The sequence below is a fragment of the Parus major genome, chromosome 1A, assembly GCF_001522545.3.
Source record: "Parus major isolate Abel chromosome 1A, Parus_major1.1, whole genome shotgun sequence".
Taxonomy (NCBI): domain Eukaryota; kingdom Metazoa; phylum Chordata; class Aves; order Passeriformes; family Paridae; genus Parus; species Parus major.
In genome coordinates, this window is record NC_031773.1 from 20085612 (window position 1) to 20108366 (window position 22755).

The 22755-nt window shown below is 36.5% G+C and overlaps 1 protein-coding gene across 7 annotated transcripts in view; it reads left to right on the plus strand.

Moving 5' to 3' along the window:
- POT1 (protection of telomeres 1) overlaps positions 1-18866 on the plus strand; it is a 57841-nt gene extending 38975 nt beyond the window's left edge. For all 7 annotated transcript variants that reach the window (XM_015628836.3, XM_015628835.3, XM_015628838.3 and 4 more), the window contains 10 exons: positions 2434-2594; positions 4724-4812; positions 5928-5972; positions 6459-6615; positions 7869-8074; positions 9323-9458; positions 12026-12120; positions 13654-13745; positions 15885-15990; positions 17009-18866. In XM_015628836.3, the coding sequence (XP_015484322.1) occupies positions 2434-2594; positions 4724-4812; positions 5928-5972; positions 6459-6615; positions 7869-8074; positions 9323-9458; positions 12026-12120; positions 13654-13745; positions 15885-15990; positions 17009-17121 (1200 nt within the window). In that variant the 3' untranslated portion in view covers positions 17122-18866. The remainder of the gene's footprint in view (positions 1-2433; positions 2595-4723; positions 4813-5927; positions 5973-6458; positions 6616-7868; positions 8075-9322; positions 9459-12025; positions 12121-13653; positions 13746-15884; positions 15991-17008) is intronic.
- Positions 18867-22755: the final 3889 nt, after the last annotated feature.

Consider the following 22755-nt stretch of genomic DNA (forward strand, 5'->3'; position numbering starts at 1 on the left):
TTTAGCCTTAATATGTATTCTTTAAATAGTTGTATTTGAATTAGACTGAAAATAGGGTATTAATATATTTTATATTACTGCAAGTAATTTTTTTACTCACTTTAATTTCACTTTTAAATGAACTTCCTCTAAACGAGGTAGGTCATGAACAGAACTGCTGTAAAGTCCAGTAATAGCTGGGTTTGTACTAGATTTTAGTGATGGCTCTGTAAATCACGGTGTTTAATGTAGATCACAATTTCTTCCAAGTCAGGTATATAAAGAGTGCAGTCTGCCAGCATTCTGTAAACAATACAGAACATTCTAATACAGTAACATTTTTATCCACAACGAACACATTTGCTCTCTGCTGTTACAGTAAGCAAGGCTGCCTCCCAAAGGAATCCACAGAAACAGCATTCTGTCCACCCAGGCATCTCTGGGCTAGCATTCAGAACCTTACAGAACTTTTTTGGTATTTGGCAATGCTGATTATTATGCATATCTTTTTTTTGTAGTTCAAAGTGATATTAAAATACATAAAAAAATAAAATTTTCAGAAAAGGATCTAATAAATGTCTTCTTGGCTTCTGAGCTCTCCTCTCTCTGATACTTAATTTTTTGTGTTCATACTAAAGAAAATAGTTATTTTTTATATACTATTTTTTATAAAACAAAGAAATTTGTCAATTAAACTTTTTTCTCTTAATATGCATATTACTCTTGATGGAAGGGAAGTAGTTTGACACTGTTTTATTTACGTATGGTTATTCCTAAGCAGAACTTAGGTGAGAACTTTTAAAAAAAATTCTCCAAAAGCATTTTTCATAGTCATTAGTCTTATGAGTGTCCTTTGCTTTTTTTTAAATTCATAATTAAGTAAAATCAGCATCTGGAAAGGAAAAAACAAAAAGCCTTAGGATAAGCCTCTTAACTGCCATCTAAATGCACAAGCTGTCCTGGTGGTGCTTTGAATGAACAAAATGAGCAGCCTACTAACAGTGCAGATCAATTAAAAGTCTGGTAAGAGCTCCATGCCAGAAGCAAAATAGGTGTGGACTGAAGTGCACCATTATGTTCCTGCTGCCTCAATTGGAAAATATGCTGCCTTTTTCATGTGTGATTATTGTTTAAAAAAGCAGTTTGATACCAGCATTATGTAGTCATAGTTTGTTCCTTTATATACAGAGGAGGATTCTAGACACAGGTTGCTGCTCCATCTGCTTTTATGCATATATACATGTGTTTAAAAGTGTTGTACTGTGACATGACCAATCCAATCTAATAGGAATATTTTTTCAGTTTCCACTGGTTAAAGTTGAGGCTGAAATACTACTTAATAAATGAACTGCTATAACATTAATTTTAATTGAAGTAAATTTAAATTAATTTCTCATTCCTATCAGGCTATTTAAAAGATGTTTAGAATGAATATAAAACCAAGTTGTTGAGTGTGTGTAGCTTGTCAACTATTATCTAGATCTCATATTAAAAACTAAGAAAAAAATATTTGGTAACTGTGTAATTGAAACACCATGTTATGTGCCGTTAGAACATTTGGCTTGGTTTTGCTTATTTGGCTGGGTGTGTGGGCTTTCTTTGGGGGATAATGGGAGTAATATTTTGAAATAAAAGCAAAGTTATAAAAGGTGTTCAGTGTCCACCACATCATAACTTCATTTTCAATAGGTCCTTGCATAAGTTAGCATAAGTCTGTTTGTGTAACTTGACAAAACTGTTTCAGAAAACACAAAATCATTCTAAGCAAAACAGGAAGGATATTCTCCATGTACCTGAGGAGATCTAACAGAGATAGGAGAAGTGCCAAAATCTTTCAGTTTCTAATGCATGTTGTCTTTTGTTCTGGTGCTAAAAAAATGTTATCTGTAATGTGTAAGAGTAAGATACGATGGAGAAATCTGAGTAAGCAGATATGTACATATACATGTAAACACAGTAAGCCATGCACGATGATGAGCAGATCAATTGCTGAATGTGATCATTCCTAGGCCAAATCACAGGATGTCAGTCTCTGTGGGGCTCTGTTGGGAATATAGAAGGCAGATTGTGCCCTTGTGAAAGGAGTGTTTGATCTGTCTTCTGAAGTGTGTTTGAGAATTAGATTTACTAAGAAGGATTATTCTGGTTCTGAATCACCCTTTGCTGACAATAATGTTTTCTGATAAAGCAAAATAAACAGATCACACGAAGAGGTTTTACAGTTTCCATACTTGAAAATACTTAAAACCCATCTGGAAACAGTCTGAAGTCTAAGAAGTCTGCTCTAGTTGACTCTGCTTTGGGCACAAGAACAAGGTAATCACCAGAGGTCCCTGCCAGCTTCAGCCATTCTGTGATTCAGTTAAAACAGGGACAAAGCTTCATGAGCACTCTAATCTTCCACGTAAATAACTAACTTTGTCTTATCAAAGTGGTTGGTTTTTTTCCTTTCAGATTGGAAGTTTTCTGAGAATTTACAGTATTCATACGAAACAAGCAAGTGCTGACAATGAAGATGTCTCACATATAGAATTTCATCTTCATGGTGGCACTTGTTATGGTCGAGGAATAGGAGTGTTGCCAGAAAGTAACCCAGATGTTAAGGAGCTAAAAGCGTAAGTACTATGTATGTGTAGATAATTCCTTTTCTCTAGGTCACTCTTGAAAACTCTAGGCTTATGTAACAGCTATAGAGTTTAGAATTGTAAATGTATCTAAGAATCAGAAGCTCGGGAACAGAATATGTCTTTAGCACCACTAAGATGAACATGTTTGGAGGGATAGGTAAGTCCCCCACTAAACCATGTCTCTAAGTGCCACATCTACATGACTTTAAAATACCTCCAGGGACAATGACTCCACCATTTTTCCTGAGCTGTTTTTTTCAGTTCTTGTCAACCTTTTTCATGAAGAAATTTTTCTTAATACCTGATATAAACCTCCCCAGACACGACTTGAAGCCGTTTCTTCTCCTTCCGTCACTTGCTGAGTGGGAGAAGAGGCTGACCCCACCTCAACACAACCTCCTGTCACGCTGTTGTTGTAGCCATAAGTGATAAGGTTCCCCCTGATCTTCCTCACCTCCAACCTAAAACATCCCAGCTCCCTCAGCTGCTCCTCACAGGATTTGTGCTCTAGCTCCTTCACCAGGTCCTTTTCTGCTGAGCCTCTTTCCAGCCACTCTGCCCCAGCCTGTGGCACTGCATGGACTTGTTGTGACCCAAGTGCAGTTCACCTTGTTGAACCTCATGCACTTGGCCTTGGCCATCAGTCCAGCCTGTCCAGAGTCCTCTGCTGAGCCTTTCTGCGCTCCAACAGATCAACACTGCTGCTCAGCTTGGGATCATCTGCAAACTGACTGAGGGTGCCATGCCCTCAGTCACCTTGTCAGTGGTAGAGATCCTAAACAGGCCCCTGTACTGACCCCTGCGGAGCACCTTTTGTGAGTGGCCACCAGCTGGAGGTAACTTCATTCATTCTCTGGGCCTAGCCAGATTTTTACCCAGCAAATATGCACCTATCCCAGCTATGACACCCAGTTGCTCTGTGAGAATGCTGTGGGAAACACTGTCAGAGGCTTTACTAAGGTCCAGGTAAACCACATCCACAGCTGTTTCCTATCCACTAAGCAGGTCAGTTTGTCATAAGAGGCGATGAGGTTGGTCAAGCAGGACATGTCTCATAAACCCATGCTACATGTGTCTGATCCCCTGGGTATCCTTCATGTGCTACATGATGAAAACATACAGAGGGTGATCTGCTCCATGACCTCCAGCACTGAGCTCAGGCTCAGTAGTTCCTATTGTAGAACTACAGGCCCATAGTTCCCTGGATCCTCCCTCTGACCCTTCTTGTAGATAACCATCTGCTGTAATTTTCAATCTGTTGGAACCTCCTCACTTACCCAGGACTGCTGATAAATGATAGAAAGTGGATTTTTGAGCACTTCTTCCAGCCCCCTCAGTATCTGGAGGTGGATCCCAACCACCCCTTAAACATGTGTGTGTGTGTATATAAGTGGTGTAGCAGGTCAGTGACCATTTTCTCTTAGGTTATGGAGGTTTCATTTTGCTCCCCATCCTTCTCTCAGCTCAGGAGTCTGGATGCTCCAAGAATAATTGGTCTTACTATTACAATGGAAGTAAAGAAGGCATGAAGTACATTAGCCTTTTCCACATCCTTTGTCACTTGTTTCCTGCAACATCCATTAAAGGATGGAGATTTTCCTTAGCCCTCCTTTTGTTGATGATATATTTGGAGAAGCTATTTTTGTTCTCATACAGCAGTAGTCATATTAAGTTCTAGTCAGACTTTGCACTTCTAATTTTCTGCCTGTGTAACATCCGTGTAATCCTCCTGAGTGATCTGCCACTTCTTCCGAAAGTTGTAAACTCTTTTTTTCTTCCTTAGGAGCGGCTAAGTAACCAAAGTCCATATTCCATTATCAGGAATTCTGTTTCCAGAAGTACATATTTCTTTTGGCACTCTTTTGTGTTTAATGTTCCAGAAGTGATTTGGAAAGTGTCTCATCTGCATCATTAATATAACCTCCTGAAACTTCTGGTTCAGTTGATTTTTATGTCTCTGCTGGAACATTTATGTCTGAACACTATACCTGTGTATTGATAATAAATAGGTTTCTTGTAAGTGTCTGTGTAGTCCCATATATATTTATATGTGTGTGTGAATGACAATACATAAAAAATTTCTCTAGTTTATAAAATATTTAGCCATTTATCTTTAGATTTTTAGAATCTGTGGAACTGACAGACAGTCAGGATATGGAAAGCATGTGTTCAATGGACGTGGACAGCACTTTTGGCAATGTTACAGGTAAGAGCATCTGAAAGCTGATGTGCACTTTCTTCTAATTTATATATGGTCGAGATAAGGTCACAGTTACTGCTTTTTCTGTGTGTGTAATGCTACTTTCACATTCAAAGCCTTAGAGAATTCCTTCAGTTTATTAGACTGGAAATTTACATTACTCTTTCTGTCTTCCAGCACACACATTTCATATTACATGGAAAGATACTTTCATAGGAGTTAGTGAATAAATTCTTAAACACAGATGGTGTTCTTAATCATACTGTATTAGATCACAAAGCAGAGTTATGCAAGTGCCTCCCTCTAAAGGGGGATTCTGCAGGGACAGGCACTGAAAATGCTACTAAACAGCTGCCTGTTGAGGAGCCCTTCTTAAGCCATTGGATGAAAAGTTGTGTGAGGTGTATGTAAGCTGCACTTCCACAGAACAGTGATATCTTATAGACAGTTCTACAGACCCCGTATTATTTTCTGAATGGTACTTTTAGCCCAGGATAAGAATAACTAAAAGGGAATTAAACTCTAAAGCTGGTTGGACATAGTCTGTATCTTTGCTTCTGGCTTTTAAAAAATCTGTGTTACTCAGCCATTATTAACATAGAAACATAGGGCATTTCTAAAAGAATGCAGAAGTCAAGCATAAATAAATGCTTCATGTCCAGTCCATAACTGAAAAATATTGCATTTATTTGCTGCGCTCTGTGTGTAGTAGAGGTTGTTTAAAGAGACCAGGCAGTCTGTATTGGTATTAGAATAATGTATTTATGTTCATGTTCAGAAAGATTACAGGGGATGCATGCAATTTATGTCAGCAAATCATTCACAGTATACTTCTGAAAAGTGTTCACTTCCATAAATATTCCTATTTAATGTATATGCTAACTTCCCCTCTATTATATTAACTCTTGATATTCAATGTGTGTCTTCAGCTTACTTTTGCTACTCTTTTTTTTGGTTGTTGTATCGTTTTCATACATTATTGGAATTTTCATTTTCATTTGTTCAGCTTTCGGTTTTGTGTGTGTATCTACCTCTTTATCTACCTACCTGTTTGTACGTGTCCACATGATAAAAAAGAAAAGAATGGCGGAAAATAATTATGAAATTCTTCTTGATTATAGATCTTGAATTGCACTTGCAGAGATGTCAGCAACTATCTGTTACAGGTAGGTAACGTTTTGACCTTAAGGTAAATTTTAATTTTGCTAGAGAACAAAAGCAGTTTTAAAACATTATCTTAAAGTTTATTATAGGATATATGGTTATAGTTAAATGGTTATCCATATATGGTTATATATAAAGGTTATTATAAGGTTATAGGAAGAGCTATTCTGAGAGTATAAATTCCATGTGTGTTGTATTTGGTTTGTTTTAAAAGAATAGATCATATTTTTATATTCTTCTTTCATTTGGTTTTTCTACATGTTGTGTTTCTGTACCCTGTACACCATACTCCCTCGTCCTAATGTGATTTATCTTACTGACTGTAATAACAAATTGTGTTGATAAAACTAAGGCTGCAGCTGGGAAGGAAAAAAAAGCTGGAAATTAGGGAAAAATGCATAACTGTGACTGCTATTTCCAGTATTATGAATATTACAATGATTAATAGTATGCATAGTGCTTTTTCATCTCTGTGTGTTGTTTTGCAGTATTAACAGATCATCAGGATTTGAGTAACACAGAACTGAAAACCATAACAAGCAGCACAGCACCTCAACAGTATCGCATTAGAGCAAAGCTGAGAACTTACAAACCCCAAAAGCTCCATCAGTCTGTTAAACTTCATTGTTCCAAATGCAACTCTTTGTAAGTGTTTCACACATTACAAGTAACTAGGAATTGCTCTGTATGTTTTGGGATGCCTAGATTTTCAGTGATTTTTTTTTTTTTGTGTAAGATGAGCTGAATGTAAATGTATATAATTTTGTGAAATGATTTGAAATGCACTGATAATAAGTAGGAATTTTTTAAATCGTCAGAGTTCAATTTACAGAATCTTTTGAATGCTTTCAAAAAAAAAAGTTTTCTTAATTTGCAAATGCAGCGGTACAGTTTTTTTCCATACCATAGCTGTATAGAAGTATCTCAAGTATTTCTTTATTGAAGTTTTAAAATAGGATATTCAAAATGGTACAATAGTCTCCAAGTGAATTGATAAAATATTTTTGATTAAAGTGCATCTTCCAGACAAGGATCTTTTCTGGATCCAAAAATGTCAGGGAAATCACACAACTTCAGGCATTCCCGTGGGTCCTGTCACTGGTCACCACAAAGAAGAGATCAATGCCTGCCACTCCTCTTCCCCTCAAGAGGAAGTTGTAACTACAGTGGGGTCTCCTTCATGCTGAACAGACCAAGTGACCTCAGCTGCTGCTCATATGGCTTCCCCTTAAGGCCCTTCACCATCTTCGTTGCCCTGCTTTGGACACTCTGAGACCTTTTATAACCTAACCAATTCCGTAATATTTGTGTTATTTGGGTGGCCTGCATTATTGCTTCTCTGTGTTTGACAAGTGGAAGTGCACAAATAGTGCATTCCAGCAGGACAGGATAGAAACTGTGTGGTGCAGAGTTGTAGATTTTCACTTGACAGTGCTTACATGGAACTGTTCTGATCCTGTCCTTTTTTTCTTTTTCCTCCATCAGTTTATACAAAGTCAAACAGACTAAAATATGAAATTATATAAGTTGATGTAATCTTTTCACTCTAATGAAGCAGTATGCATTTTGTGGCCATTTTAAGGCCCAACTGAAATAACATAAAGCTGATAGATTTGGCTTTCCATGGATTTTCATTAGTGTGTATGTAGCCACTAGGCTGCCTCTGCTCCTAGGTAAGTTGGCATATTACTTAGCATATTTATTAACATGGAAAGCCATGATATACTATATAACTCTAAATGTTTAAACTGATAAAACAATTAGGATGTTTTTCCTGTACGTACATTAACTCTCATGACTGTATTCTAATATTTGTTTGGAGTACTGTCATCCTTGTGGGTAGATTGCCTAAGGAGGAGCTGTTATAATATACTTACTCAATTTGGAAATGGTTTTAGGCAAGAAGTTCCAGATAGAGATGACTTTGACTCCATTTTACGCGGCTCTGCCAGTACTGCCCCAAACCCAGAATTACGCAATACATCCTGGTATGAATCTGTAACATGGACTACACAAGAGCAGAAGCAGAGGGAAATAGCCATCCATTTTGTGAAGCATGATGAAATGCTTCAACATCCTGAAGACACCTTGCTTATGATAGAAGGTAAACTGCAAATATACCAATTCTTACAGAACTGTGTTCCCTCTGTGTATGTACAGAGTAAAAATATGTTGAAGTTGCATTCAGTGTAAGTAGTGATGAAGGCATCTTCAAAGAAAAGAAGAACTGATCTGGAACTCTAAGTTGCTTTTATGCAAACAGGAAATGGTAATCTGTGAAGGTCTTGTAAGATGATTCCGTCTATTTTAAAACTATGCCAATGTTGTTTATTGTTGATTACGCTGAAATTAACAGCTGAATGTCTTTTTTTTCTTCTAGCTGTGCTTACTGGTTTTACAATTCTGATTTAAAAACTTAGCAAGTCTTCTAAATAGGCCTGTTTTTAGTAATGATGTGGAAAGTTTTGAAAGGCTTCTCGTAATACAAGCTTCCAGTTAAATTTGTCAGCCTCTGGATGTCAGTGTTGTTTCAGATTAGTAGAGCTTCTCTCAGTGTGAGTTTTTTTGGTGTGGTTTTTATCAGATTTTCTCAGGAAAGAGAAATAGCCACTGACCTTTAAACAAAGCAATTTTTCTAGAGTACTATTAAGGAATTTTTATATAATAAAAATGATAAATTGCATATAGCACCATTCAGAGTTAAAAACAAAATCTTCAATTGTGCTCAAGTAGTGATGTGAATAAGCGAATATAAGTCAGGTGGTCCTTTGTGTGAGGGTCAGTGACAAAACCCCTTCTGTTTTCTGCTTTCTTTTATAATGGATTAGTTCTGATAGCTGCTTTATTTCTGACGTGTTCCCAACTGACTTCAATCTAACCTTTTCTTTTGGGAAAAAAAAATAATCTATTTCTTCTCCATTTTCCTAGAACAGCTGAGCAATATAACTCAGTAAATCTATTTTCAGATATTAAAAGTGTCAGCAACTAAGTATGTCTGTGTATGGATATGTGCATATAAAAGGTCAGTTTGGTTGCTTTGATTTTTTTCTAAGAAAATGGCTAGTAAGATCATAGGAGTAATTATATGAAAGTGATGTTAACTAAATACAACCTCTTGATTGCAGTGTTAGCTATGAGGAAGTTATTAAGGTATCTGCTTTGATAAATGTCTATTTTTGTTTCTTAATCAAATCTGTTGTTGAGTAAAAGTGAGAAGATATTAGGTATTTTTTGAGTTTTCAGTAGTGATATCAATTATTATTGAAGGCCCTGAAATCAGCTGAGAAATGTAAGTTGTTCAGTTTATTTCTGACTACTGTGTAAGAAACCATGGTTATTTGGTTTTTAATAGGTGGAACTCTGAAAGAAATCTGGAAGCTTTCAAAAAGATTTAAGTGTGTTATTCCTGTGAGATCCACAGAAGATGATCTTGAATTATTAGATCTTTCAGCTCCTTTTCTTCTACAAGGGAATGTAAAATATTATGGGTAGGTTAAAAGTATTTGTTGATATTTCACTAGTTGCTGTAAAAGATAGCATTTTCTTCAGTAATTCAGACTGCAGTACTTGAAGGGAAGACTTTGATGTAAAATATATTGCATGATCCACAGTACTGACATTGGGGGTGAAATGTGTTATCATTTGATACCTGGTATCAAAGGACTGACTGCAGTTTGGCTCTTGATCTGTAAATCTTAAGACCTTAATTACACAGCACTCCAGTTCCAGTCTTTTCTGTGGTGCCTGGGAAGGGCAGTGGGCTGTAGAAATGGAAATGCACATGCAGTGCAAAGTACCTAAATACCTCTTCTAGTCCAGATCTTCCATTTTCTGGTCTCACTTTGACTAAAGTCAAAACATACCTTGTTTTCGAAACTGTATGCTGAGGGGTTTTGGATGCAGATACATACAATATAACAGATAATATTTAAATAGAGATACAGAAGATAGTAATCAACCAGTCAATCTACCTCTCATTCTTAGTGTTGGGAAAGCTTAAGTTTTGGAAGCAGTAAGGGATTTTGGACAGCTTTTTGTTACCATTTGTAACTTATGATGATCCACAGCACTGCAAAGTGCCTTACCTCTTTGTGGATGTCATTCACTGTAGAGATGACTTCACCAGGTTTCTGAATTCCTCAGTTCCAAAGCTGTGGAACACAGTAACCACACCTAGGTCTGGTATTTGTGATCTGCCATGCAATGCCACGTTCTGCTCAGTGGGAGCTGTCAGCAGTGTGTTCCCCCAGTAATGCCCAGCAGCATAGAGCTGCTGAGCTCAGAAATACCAGCCTCCTCCATGCAAGCTACTGAGCCCTCTCTCTCAGCAGCTCAGGCAGAGCACAGTGCAGTGGGGCACTATGCTAGGTCTCCAGCCAATCAAAAATTTTCTGTGCAGAAATATTCCGTGTTTCATGTGAACCCTAAAGTTTCCCATAAGGGCTGTCCATAAAATGAATACAGGTAATTGTTTCTCTCTGTCATATATAGTTTTGACCTTTCCAGATATTGCTGTCTACAGCTTTTTTTAAATAAAGGCAGTATATGGATACTCCTATTGGGACAGGATCTTCACCATTACAAAGTATTTCTGCTTGCACTTTCATAATCCATATATTTCCCCTGCTACATGCAACTCACCTTCAGACATTGTTCACTCTTCAAATGGTTGAACTGTAAAAGTAAAATGGTTTGTAAGGTATTCCATGGTTGCTTATAGGATATTTGGGAAAGAATCTCAAAAGGATGCTGACATTTCAGAGCTATGTTTCATGCATGTTTCTATTAGTGGCATATACTTTGCTAAGAAAAGATTCTGTTTGGTAGAATGAATTATATGTGTATGCATTTGCATGCATATTCATTTATATATAAAACAGACACACTGCATATAAAAAGCAAAATTTTCAGTTATTTTATTGGAGTTTGAGTTTTTTAAAGGAAAAAAGTGACTTGACTATATCACTTAAGCAGAAGTATTTTTATTGATTTGGCATGCTTTACATATAATTTTAAACTATAATAGATGTTTATTTCAAATTCTAACTGTAGTATACTAACACAGCAACTTAATTTGGAGCAACTAGTTTTGTTCTGTAATTTCATTCCTTGAGGCAAATGGGAGCAACTTTGAAAACAGTTCAATACTTCAATCCACTTGTAGCATTTGCTTAATATGTTACATGTAAAATTTATAATACTTGGTGAAAATACACCAGTAATAAAATGGACTTTTTTAACAACTCTTAGTTAATATTCTCAGCATAGGCAAGGCCAAATTTCTCCTGTAACTCTGTAATGGGTTTAGAGCATGCTACAAGTTTAGATTAATTTCTGCTTTTACAAAGTGAGAAGTAGTGGCATATGAGCATATGTTTAGTAATGTAGTGATCTTAGAATCATAGAATGGTTTGGGTTGAAAGGGACCTCTCATGATCAGCTAATCCAACCCCCTGCCTTGGGCACAGACACCTTGCACTACACCAGTCTCGTCTTGAACACTTCCAGGTATAGGGAATCCACAGTGTTCCTGGACAGCTTGTTCCAGTGCCTCAACTTCTTTGTGAAGTGTTTCTTCTTTCTGCAAAATCTACATCTACCCTCTCTCAGTTTAAAAATGTTGTTCCTTGTTCTTCACTACAGGCCCTGGTTAAAAGTCTGTCTGTCTTTCTTATAGAAAAGAGAGTCTTGACTCTGTCTTCTCTCACTTCCCTTTTATATATAGAGAGGCCACAGTAGGGTCTGCCTGGTACCTCTGTTTTCAAGGCTGAACAACCCCAGCTCTTCAGCTTTGATGTAGTTTTATTCCTGTCTAATTACTGGTCTTTTCTAGATTTATTTCTCCTCATGGATAGTTCAAAAAAAGCATTAAGGGATTTTGTTTTGCTCCAAAGCTGGTGTGTCTGGTAAAGTAGTTACTTCAAGCAGCAATATAAGTACTTAAGCACTTCACAGTGTAAGAAAATCAAGAGTTTTGTTTTTTTTCTGTGCAGAATAATTCTAGTACAAATACATCAGTGTTTGGTTAGTCTCAATATGTTGTTTTAAATGCTAGGTGCAAGCAGTGTTCAACTCCAAAGCCTATGAAGAATCTAAGTTCCATTGCAGCAGAACAGCAACCATCATGGGAACCAGCTGAAATTGCACAAGGTCAGCTGACATGATACTGTCCTGAAATACTTTTGTGCCTTGGTTCTGAAGGGTCGATGTGAAATAGTTTGACTTGCAGTTCTGGGTTGCAGTTTTGCACAGAAAGCATGTAGTTATGGTCGTGTTGAATGTGGTCCTGTAAAATTCATTCACCTTTTACCAATCAAAATAACATACTTACTTTTGAAACTATTGCAGTAGGAATTAAAGGATTTTATATGTTGACTAGTTTCTTGTACCATTGGCATCAGTAGTAACGCTTATGATAATACAGGTGTCATGAATTTTTGGTTGTAGATGTTACTTTTAAACTTGCAGTCCTAGAACTTAATGTTGCTTTTCCTTTTGCAGATACTGTTTTTCTGACCTGAACTAAAGACAGTCTTATTTAATGACTCATGCAAGTTAGACTATTTTCTTCTGTAGACTTCATTTTCCAGAGAGTCTACAAGAAATAAATGAAAGGAATGATACCACAACAATTACATGTGTTCTGTGCTTCATGTGTTCCTTGTGTTGCTGTATGAAGTCAACATGTTACAATGATGGAAATTGAGTTTAAAACTTTACAACACATTAAGGAAAAAGAATATTTGCATGTTTATCAATTCATGTTCTAAAATATTAAATTGGAATATCTAGCAATATATGTTTGATAAACACTTTCTAAAAGAAGAAAACCATTTGAGCAATACAGTGATTTTCTTAAATAAATTTTCATAATTATATCCCATTAAATAATTGTAAAGTAATATATAACTGCCAGTGATTTTATTATAATATAGAACTGCCAGACATTTAATTCTCAAAGTGAAAACAATATTAATTAATGCTTCCTGACAGTTACACTGTGTTAGTGTATCATTCTTCTATCAGCTGAATTTTCAGGCTAAAGTATAAACCTGCAAGTTTATCAGATCATTTGAACATAAAATGACTACAAATTTAAGTAGGTGTACCTAGAAAAGACTGATGCTGAGCTGTACTAACTTTGACTTTCAGTTATTTTATGTTTGCAGCATAACAGTTACTGCTGCCAGTGATGTGGTGACTGTAGTCTTTTACCTACTCTGAAATACTTTCAGAACTGCCAGCAAAATTTTTTTGCTGAACAAGCCTGGTAGCTTTTACTACATCATACCAAATAAACTGGTTTTTCTCAGAAAATAGTTTTCAGGTGGAATTTGTATTACCACTGAATTAAGAGCACCTCTCCTTTAATCTTTCTTGGATAAAAGAACACAAGACGAGGAGGATCCTACTGCAGTGGGATCTAAAATCTAAGCAAATATTAGCTTTTTGTTTACTAGCATGGGAATAAGTACTTAAGAATCTTTGTGTTTTTATAGGCTCATCTATTAAGGTGTTTCTAGGAAAATTGCAATGTGGTCTCGAGATTAATGACATTTTGCTGTCAGACATCACAGTCTCTCTATTTTGGTCTTTAATACTTCTAATGACAATATTCAAAGTCAGTTGCTATTAAAAGATTGCATATTCACTCAGAGAAATACCAATTTTTCTTTCCTTCAGTTTTAGGTATTGAACTGCTCCAGTATGTTTTTATTATGAAGTTTACACTGGTTGATGAAACAGGAGCACTAAATGCATACCTTTTTGATAATGTAAGTAAATCTAGGTAAAAGTAGACTCTACAGATGGTGTAAGTTTGGATTATATTTCTTTTTAAAATGGCAAATGTATGTGCACAAATATTCATTCTATGTTACCTGCAGTGTTTCATGGGAATAATTACAATGCTATAAGGTTATTATTAATACTGTACAGAGTATAGAATATTAAAGCATAAAGACAAAATTGCAGCTTGAAGATTATTTGATATTTCCATAAACTTATATATTCCTATAGCTGAATTTCTCTTTTATTGGCAGTGTTAAATTATGCATCCTGAATGCTGTGTGAATGATAGGAATGTTTCAGGATTTATGCAGTTAACTTCTGCATCAGCTTAAAATCTCATTACCTCTTTTTTAACTCTTAATAGAATCTTTCCTTTTAGTAATGCTTGATTTTTTTGTTTCACATGAGCATGAGGTAAGGAGGCCCTCTTTTCTTGAACAGCTGTATCTGTGCAGATATTTTTCTTGGATTTCAGAAGCAATTTATTCAACTACTTCACTAACCTTGGAATTAGCCTATCTTCAGTTTTCTCTGAAGCAACTTAAGACCATTCCTGCTACCTGAAACACTGAAGATTGGATGATTTTCCTGTCACAGCAGTGTGGGTGTGACAAAATGGGACAAAAAAATAATTTAGTGTTATTTTTTTTTTTTTTGTGCATAGCAATGTTGTTTAATGTGTATATATATCTGCACATTTTCTGCTATTACATTGAATTACTTTGAATGGGACTTTAAAGAGAATGCTCTTCCTTGTTTAATTTTAAGGCTGTAAGTAAAAATAATATCAGAATACAGTGTGTTTTTTTCTTAAAATACATGGTGTTTTAACAGCAAAGGAGATCTAAGACTAAAATCTCCATTTCAGCCAGTCATCTTTTCCTTCTACTGTCCTTTTTTCTTTTTATATCAAGAAACTAAACTGTAAAAGGATGGTGGGGAGATTTAAACCAGAGTTCCAAAAATTTTTACTTCATGGTGGCTCATTTTTTTATCAGATACTGCTCAGTACTACAGTTTAGCTGCAGGAAAATACCCACAGTTTCTTCTGAAGTGCCAGCTGTTCACCTTCCTGCTGGTGGTACTTCAAAGGCAAGCCAGGAGTTTCCAAGCCCAAACTCCAGTCCTTCAGCACCACCTGAGAAGGAGCTGGGCTGCTTTGAAGTGCAGCTTTACATTAGCCTCCAGTTGCACTTCCATAGGAGCACAGTGCTTCTCTTTCCTTCCCTCCTTACAGGAAAAGTCAGTGAAGGCAAAAAACTAAAAAGTTCTGTAGTCAGAAGAAGACTGAAGAGACGAGAAAGTTATCTGTGTCATTCTTGCTGCTGGATTATGCCCTAACTTCTGATCATTGCCATTAAACATGTCATACAAAAATTATACAGAGGCAGATTATTCTGTAGCTGTATCTTATAACAAAAATGAGAAATTACTACCACAAATAGTAAGCTCACTCTGAGAAGTTATAAAATGATGAGCCTTTAGGGATCCAAAATCAGGTAACAAGCTTGGAAAGAATAAACTTGGAGTTTTTTCAATCATACTTACTGTATGTGGTTTAATACACATAGAAAAGTGTTCCATTTATTATTTTCTGTCTCAGAAAGCGCACTTCTGGTTAGTCTCAATATATTCAGAAGTGTACCCCACAGTATAAGCATTTTTCTGTAGTTTCTAAAACTGCCTGAATTTCTAAAAATGAAACTCGTGCTAAGAGAGTTCCACAGATACAAAGCCAGGCTGCAGTGCCCCTTGTTTTAAAGGGATCTTGTTCCTCTCAAGATGTGAGGGGCTGTTGAGGGGGCTGATCCTCTCTGGCCATAAGATTGTCTGGTATTGTCTGGTTATGGAGTTTCATGAGGAATGTCTGCCAGTTATGTACAGTGACTGATGTTTGCATTCTGGGTGGCTGTAGTCCCTAAGTACTCTGGGAACTGAAAAACAAACTGATCATTTTTTCAGACAGTTTGGGCTTTTTCTGTATCTGGACAGTTTTTTGAAATAATACAATTCTTCTGTTGTGTTACCTGATTTTAACTTCCTAAAAGAACATGCAATCAAGATTCTGGCTAATGATTTCTTACACCTCTTTCAACACTTTGTATTCTTCTGTTCTCTTTCAGGAGAAGTTTTTCCAAATTCCTGCCTCTGAAATCTTAACTAGTAATTTTCTTCAGCAAAAGATGCAGATGACCATGGATACACTCTGCCCTCCAGGAAGAAAACTAGGTCAGCTTGCTGTTTTTTCAAAAGGGGGTGGGAAGGGGTCTTTCAATCTGCTATTGCATATGCAAAGTCTTAGAATTCAGTTTACACTGGAAGTTGAAAAATGCTGGAGCCTGAAAGCAGAGTTCGTATTAATTTGTTCTGAAACATGTCTTTCATATTAACTCTGCCTTTGAGAAAGAAAAGAAATGGTTCAGTAAATTCTCATGTAGCATGCAGTGGTGTGTGAATAGAGTCATGCCTGTGCAGGCACTGACATGCCATCTGTAGTCATAGGAAAGTTAACCAGAACACCCTCATACTGAATGTCACAGCACGTTAGGGAAAACGAAAAGGAAATTCAGCGTATGGCACATGCTTTGGGTGATACCCTGCTTTTGATTGCACATGCTGCCTTGGAACATCCCTTGCCATGGGAAGTATCCATGGAAATTGAGCAAATGCTTAATCCAAATCCATTTACAGAGTTCTTTGTGCAGTGTATGTGTTGTGAAAGAAAGTAGCTCTGCCTGAACTACACATGTCCAAGGTAGATGGGTGTGTAATATGCAGCTCTGATTTCCAGAGCATACTCCGGGTACATGGCTGTCAGTGACCACTGCAATCACCCTGGAGTCTTTGCCATACGTACAAAAAGTTGTCCTGTAACAAAGATTGTAAAGGATTTTCCCTTTGAGACCTATGAAATTGTCTCATTGAGACACATGGAGATGAATTTTTATTATTGGAAAGCCTTTACATCTATGTATTTTATACTGTGGCATGACTGCTGGGTCCAGGTGTTCTGTGGAATGCTGGTGCAGGGAGGAAAGGTCTTGGAAGGCTGTCACTGAGCACCATTTCAGATCTTGTGGGAAATTTAAAAGATAACAGTTGGAATTTCAAAGTTAACAATTCATTTTTCTTATTATTAACTATTGTATAAATTTAGATACCCTAGTTAAGATCTTGCTCAAGTTATACTTGCCTGTTATAAAAATTAGCAATGAATATTAAACAGTAATTTGGATTTTGTTGGTAGATGACTTGCCGTGGCTGGAGTGCTTCATCAGGTCCTATAATGTCAGAGACGCGATGAAAAATCAAGTTTATTACCAAATTTTTGACACTACAGTTGCTGAAGATGTTGTATAGTCATGTGTTGCTAATTGGAAGTAATCCAGTAAGAATCAGTTTCTGGGTGGGGGCTAGGATCAGAGATTGTATTTAAAAAAAAATCATTGTTCCTTTCTTAGGAATTTAACCTGTTTTTACGAACTTTTACTTTATGTGTGAATGGAAATGGGAATTATACTCTGATATGTTTGCTTTTTTCCTGGCACATGACTTCGTGATCTAAGGCCAGGTGGAGGTTCTAAGCTTCTCTCACTGGAAGCTGCTTGGCTTAGGCTGATGGGAGCAATCTGCTTTCCATCTGTCCTTCATAAAGGCAGTGATGAGGTTACTCTAAATTTGTGAATTTTACTCAGAAAAATGTAGTCATTGTGTGTTCGTTTTTGTATTAAATTGTTGTATTTTTGTATTAAATTATGTCAACAGAGGCAGAGAGAAAGACATCTTCAGTAAACTCAGACTACTTTGTACAAGCCAATATTACTGTTCTCAGTTTGACAGGGAGGTTGGTTTTTGGAGACTTCTTTCATTTTGTACTGATTTGTACATTTAGACAAACTCCTCCCATTAGTGACACTCAAGTAACTGCTACGTGTACCAGTTTCTGCAGATCCTGATGGCATTGTGAACATGGCCATGTATTGATTACCACTAAAACTAAAGTCAAGCCATGAAAGTAAACTAGTGTAAAATTGTAAAATGTAATGATTCTGAGGTGGCCTGGTTGGGTACCAAAGTTGTTTGCATGTTTATTAGCTGGGTCTGTGTTTTCAAAGGCTCGATCTGCCTTTTCCATCTTACATAATCAGATTGTGTGCCTAAATTTAGAGATACAAAACTGATCTGGTGCTATCATGGATTGAAAATTCTGCTGACTAGAAAACTGTATGGTGGCTTTACTTTGCATTCAGAAGTCTCTAGGACAAGTTCAGAACATGTTTCTCTAAGGATAATTAATGTAGAAATCCCTGTCAAATCGAATGCTTTCCATCAGAACAAAATTAGTATTTACAGCAGATGTTTTTAAAGAATTTCAGAAGCAAGATGGGGTATTTGTAAGTAGATTATTGTTTTGATAGTAGATGACAATTTTGTTTTCCATTTTTGAGGGCCATTTAATTTGAGGGCAATTTGTCTTAAAATTTCATCAAATATACCCCGGTAATTTTCTTGTACTGTAAATTATACTGTGTTTAAATGTCATAAGCCAGGATATTGTTCTTTGTTGATTGGTGTATAGGGGCAACCAGTATTAAAAGTGGTGAGTGCATATTTCCTTTAAAAATTTCTAAAAAATAAAAATATTTTGAAATTGAACCAGCAGTTTATCAAAGAGTCTACTGACTTAAGAAAGTTTTCTTGAATTTTTGCATAAATGCACCAATAAAGAATAGTTAGAACAAATGAATATTATAAAACTTAAGACACTGGCCATACCCAAATGTTTTCACAAGTTAGAAGTTAAATTGAAGGCAGTCTTCTTCGCTTTTATTTTATATAGGGTATAAAAACATGAATTTCTATTTTTAGATTTTTTGTTAACAACTCTGAAAGATACTGATATTGTACAGTTTTTCTAATTTGTCTTTGTAAAGTAATAAATAAAAAGATGTTTTGAACTTCAGTGTAAAATAAATCAGTTTCACCACATGTCTTGCCTGAGATCCCTGCCTAAAAACCCTACATGTGCATCACATAATTTTTTGACTACTGAATATTTTATTAAAATCTCTAATAAAGATTTCTCCAAGTAATTTTTTCATGTATTTGAGTTTTAATTTCTGTTTCATAGCTGTGAAAACTTTGTTATCGGTAGCCTTCATCCATCATAGTGCTCCAAATGAATGTAGTTGGTTGTACAGTTTGTTGGATTAAAAGGTACGTGTTTAATTCTTTTTCTAAATACAATGTGTATAAATAAGTTAATAATTATATATTTGTTCATACTAAAGATCACTGTCTAGAAAGGAGTTACTGGACAGACATTTAAAAATGGCTCTCATTGGTAGCCTTTGTACAGAGCAGTGGAAGTCAGTGAGGTGGGACTTGAACCTTAGCTGCCTAAGGTTAGGTGCCTGGTCAGTGCTGAGAGTGTCTGACTGGAGGGTGAAATCCTGAGATTGTTGTGTCCTGAGTCTGCAGCACCAGCAGGCTCTGGTTTCTGAAAGATGAGCATCTCAGGCAGCAATGACTTTTAGCCATTACTTAGAATTTTCTTAATTACAAATGAAACTCTTATTTCCTTTGGTGAGTTTCTTGACCAGGTGTATGATTCCAGTTTCTAAAACATTTTAATAAAAGTTCAAATGTCTACTCTAATAGTTTTTTAATTACTGAAATATGTATTTAAAGACACTCAAAATCTGACCCAGTAAGAGGAGATGGGGTTAATACTGGTACACTAAGATCCAGTGAGAGCTCCAGGCATGTCTTGCTGGTTTCACATCTTTCTTCCTTCACATAGATCCCAGCATACAGGAAAACTGAAGCAAAACAGCACCTTCCTACTAGAAATGGAAAATATGCATGGAATGTGAAGTTCATCACTCACAACACCATCATCAAGGGGGAAGAATATCTGAATATAAAAGGAGGAGCTGTGAGGGAAAATAACAGAAATATAAAAGACCAAGAAAGGAACATGAGCCTATTAATTGTTCCAATGGATAAGTGCAAAAAAATTATAAAGCTGTAATTAAAAAAGGTTTTTTCAGGGAAAAAAAGAAAATAAAATAGATTTGGAATAGTGTTTTTAGGGATGCCTGTGTAATTTGTCTCGAAGTCTGTGTTTTAAGGGAATTAAAAAACTCAAGGGCTTTGGAAGTCTTTCCAAATTGAGTTGAATTTAAGTTCTTGGACATGTCATACTCTTGAAACTCCAGCTGGAAAGACAGAATGTAAATAAATAACATATTGCAGAAACAAGGAGGCATTCCTGTTAGGTATTACTGCTGTTGAGTAGTGATTGAACTTTCTCATCAGCTTTTGCAGTTATGGGATCTAGAGATTTACAGACAAGGCTTTGAAATGCTTAGCTTAATGCTAATCCTTTGGCTACAGAGCTGCAGGAAGTGGGACTGTGAGGAGGACAGTGGAGCCCAGAGGATACAAGCTGAGGCTTGAAAAAGGAGGAAGGGGGTTTATTGTCTTAACAGGGATGAGTGCTTAGCTTTTCAATACCCCACAGCATTTTAAATCATGAGAATTTATGCATATTAGGTCACTTTTTGGCCAAGCCATTGCATTAAGATGTAAAACTGGTAGGAACTGGGATTCTGCCCTATAGGGAAAGGCCAAATATTTAAATGGAGTTGTTCAAAAAATTAAATACATGTTCAAGTTCTTCAGGTGATACATATTTTCAATTTCTTCAGGGGCAAAGGGACCACTGCAAAAAAATTTTGTTCACTGGAGGAGAGAAAAAAGAATCGAAATAAGAATTTACTTCCAAGTATTTTTCAAAGTGTACAATGAACGTAAAGAATTGGAAACAAAAAATCAGCATAAAATGTAGACAGAAGGAAAGAACAGTTCCAGAGGATAGTAATAAAAATAGGAAGAGATAGAGTCTTTATGAGACAGTTCGCTGCAGCTCCTGTTCACAACATTTCCTATAGGTGAAATTCCCAATAAGAACTGTGGTTTGGGAAAACATTCATCTGATGATGGAATACCTGATCCAAAGTGCTTAAAAAATGTAGAGCAGAATTATGCTACAATTAATGAATTCATATTTGTGGTAAAGATATGGGTGGACTTCTCCCCAGAGTAATGTGCTATAATTTTTCCTTGTTTCCTACTGCAAGTCTGATACTTGCTATGGAGGTATCTCCATAAAACTGCAGTATCGGTACCATTTGTCTACATAAACAGAGCAGACTGAAACTCAAGGAATAAATCTACATGCAGTAGATATTTGTTTTAATTTGTTTTTACAAGGATGTATGCTGAATGGGGAAATATGTGCCAGCAAAGGAGGTTTTGATTTTGTTTTTCTATCAACTGTTCTATTACATATAGCTTTAAGCATAACTTTGTTCTGTACCTTCTACTCTGTGTGCACAGCCTGTGGACTGACACTGCTAAACTGGCACAAAAAAGTACAGTTTTGTACAAGCCACACCTTTAGAATTGAGTCTGTATTCAGCTGTAATTTCAAAGGCCAGTTATCAGATAGCTTTGAATTATGGAGGTGTTACTTCACTGAAAGGAATTCTCTGAACAATGGCAGTTTATAAATGTTGCTTGAATTTTTTGGTTAAATAGCGGCAAAACTGAAACTGAAATCTGCTGCTGGAACAGATTTAATTACAGATTTTATTTCTTCTTGTGTCTACAAATGAGGCCTTAAGCAACTCAAAGCCTCTCTGAAGCAATGTTTGAAGTGGCATACATGATCAGTTGCTGACAGGTTATATATTAACCAAAGGCGCTCCTTATTGTTTTTAACAGGGTGAGTAAGGGGTTTTCATCACGCAGCTGTCTTAAATGCTGTCACTGACATACATTCATTTGCTACTCCATCTTGAAGGATACAATTTTCCTAACATATTAACCATGCCAAAGGAGTAATATCCCATTTATAAGAATGTAAATATTGGTGTGATTGCATTTGCCATAAGCCTGGGACATGGAGGTGTCAGAGGCCATGTGGACACGCTGCCCTGCGGTCTCCCGTCATGCAGAGGTACCCTGGTACGGGCAGTGTGGTGGTGTCCAGGGTCTGGTCAGAACAGGGGTAATTGTTTTGCAGCAGCCAGGAGTGGGCATGGCTGGCATGCAGAGCTTATTCTGTACCACTTCACATCACTGCCAGGGGTGGGGGAAAGGGACCCTCTTGTGGGGAGCGGGCCCTCTGTTCTGTTTTAGGGGATTTCTTTCCATGTGCATCATTTCTTTTCTTGTACCCTCTCTCATTAATATTGTTGCTATTACTGTTCATTTTCTTGTTTCATTGGCGTTTCCAGTAAATTGTTCTTATCTCAAACTGTGACCTTTATCTTTTTTGTCTCCAATTCTCTTCCCCATTCTGCTACAGGGGACAGAGAGGGGAAAATGGAGAGTGAGGGAGAGCAGAGCACGGTTTGGAGTGTCTTGGTGGGGGCACTGAATTGGGAACTGCCATTCCTAAACCATGACATGTGTGTAAGGTCTCACTGCCCAGAAAATGGCATTTGACTTAAAGGGAAACAGCTGTTTCCATTGCTTGTTGTTTTGTGGAGAGTAAACCAAACAGCCTTAAAAGTAAGGAGAAAGGTGAAGAATTGCTTTTTCCCTACAGGTCAGTTCAATGCATTTGTTTAGCAGTGTGCTGTGGCTTGGGTCCTTCTTGCAGGAAACAGAAGCAGAAAAGAAAACAAAATGCTTTGTTTGAAGGGTTGAGAAAGGTCAGAAGTTACACATGAAGGAACAATGAGGAATGAGGAGTGAACCTTAAATATCTCATCTGGTAGTTCTATAATTCAGATTTTGTACTTTGCAAATCCTAATGTAGATCTTTTGCCTGCTGTGCTCTATATGATTGGATAATAAATAACATCTTGAATATTATTCCATTCTGTTCTAAGTGATTAACTAGACTAATTCACAATTATATTTCTATACAAGTTTAATTCCTCTGGGTCCAGTTACTGGAATTTGTTTCTATTCTTTAAA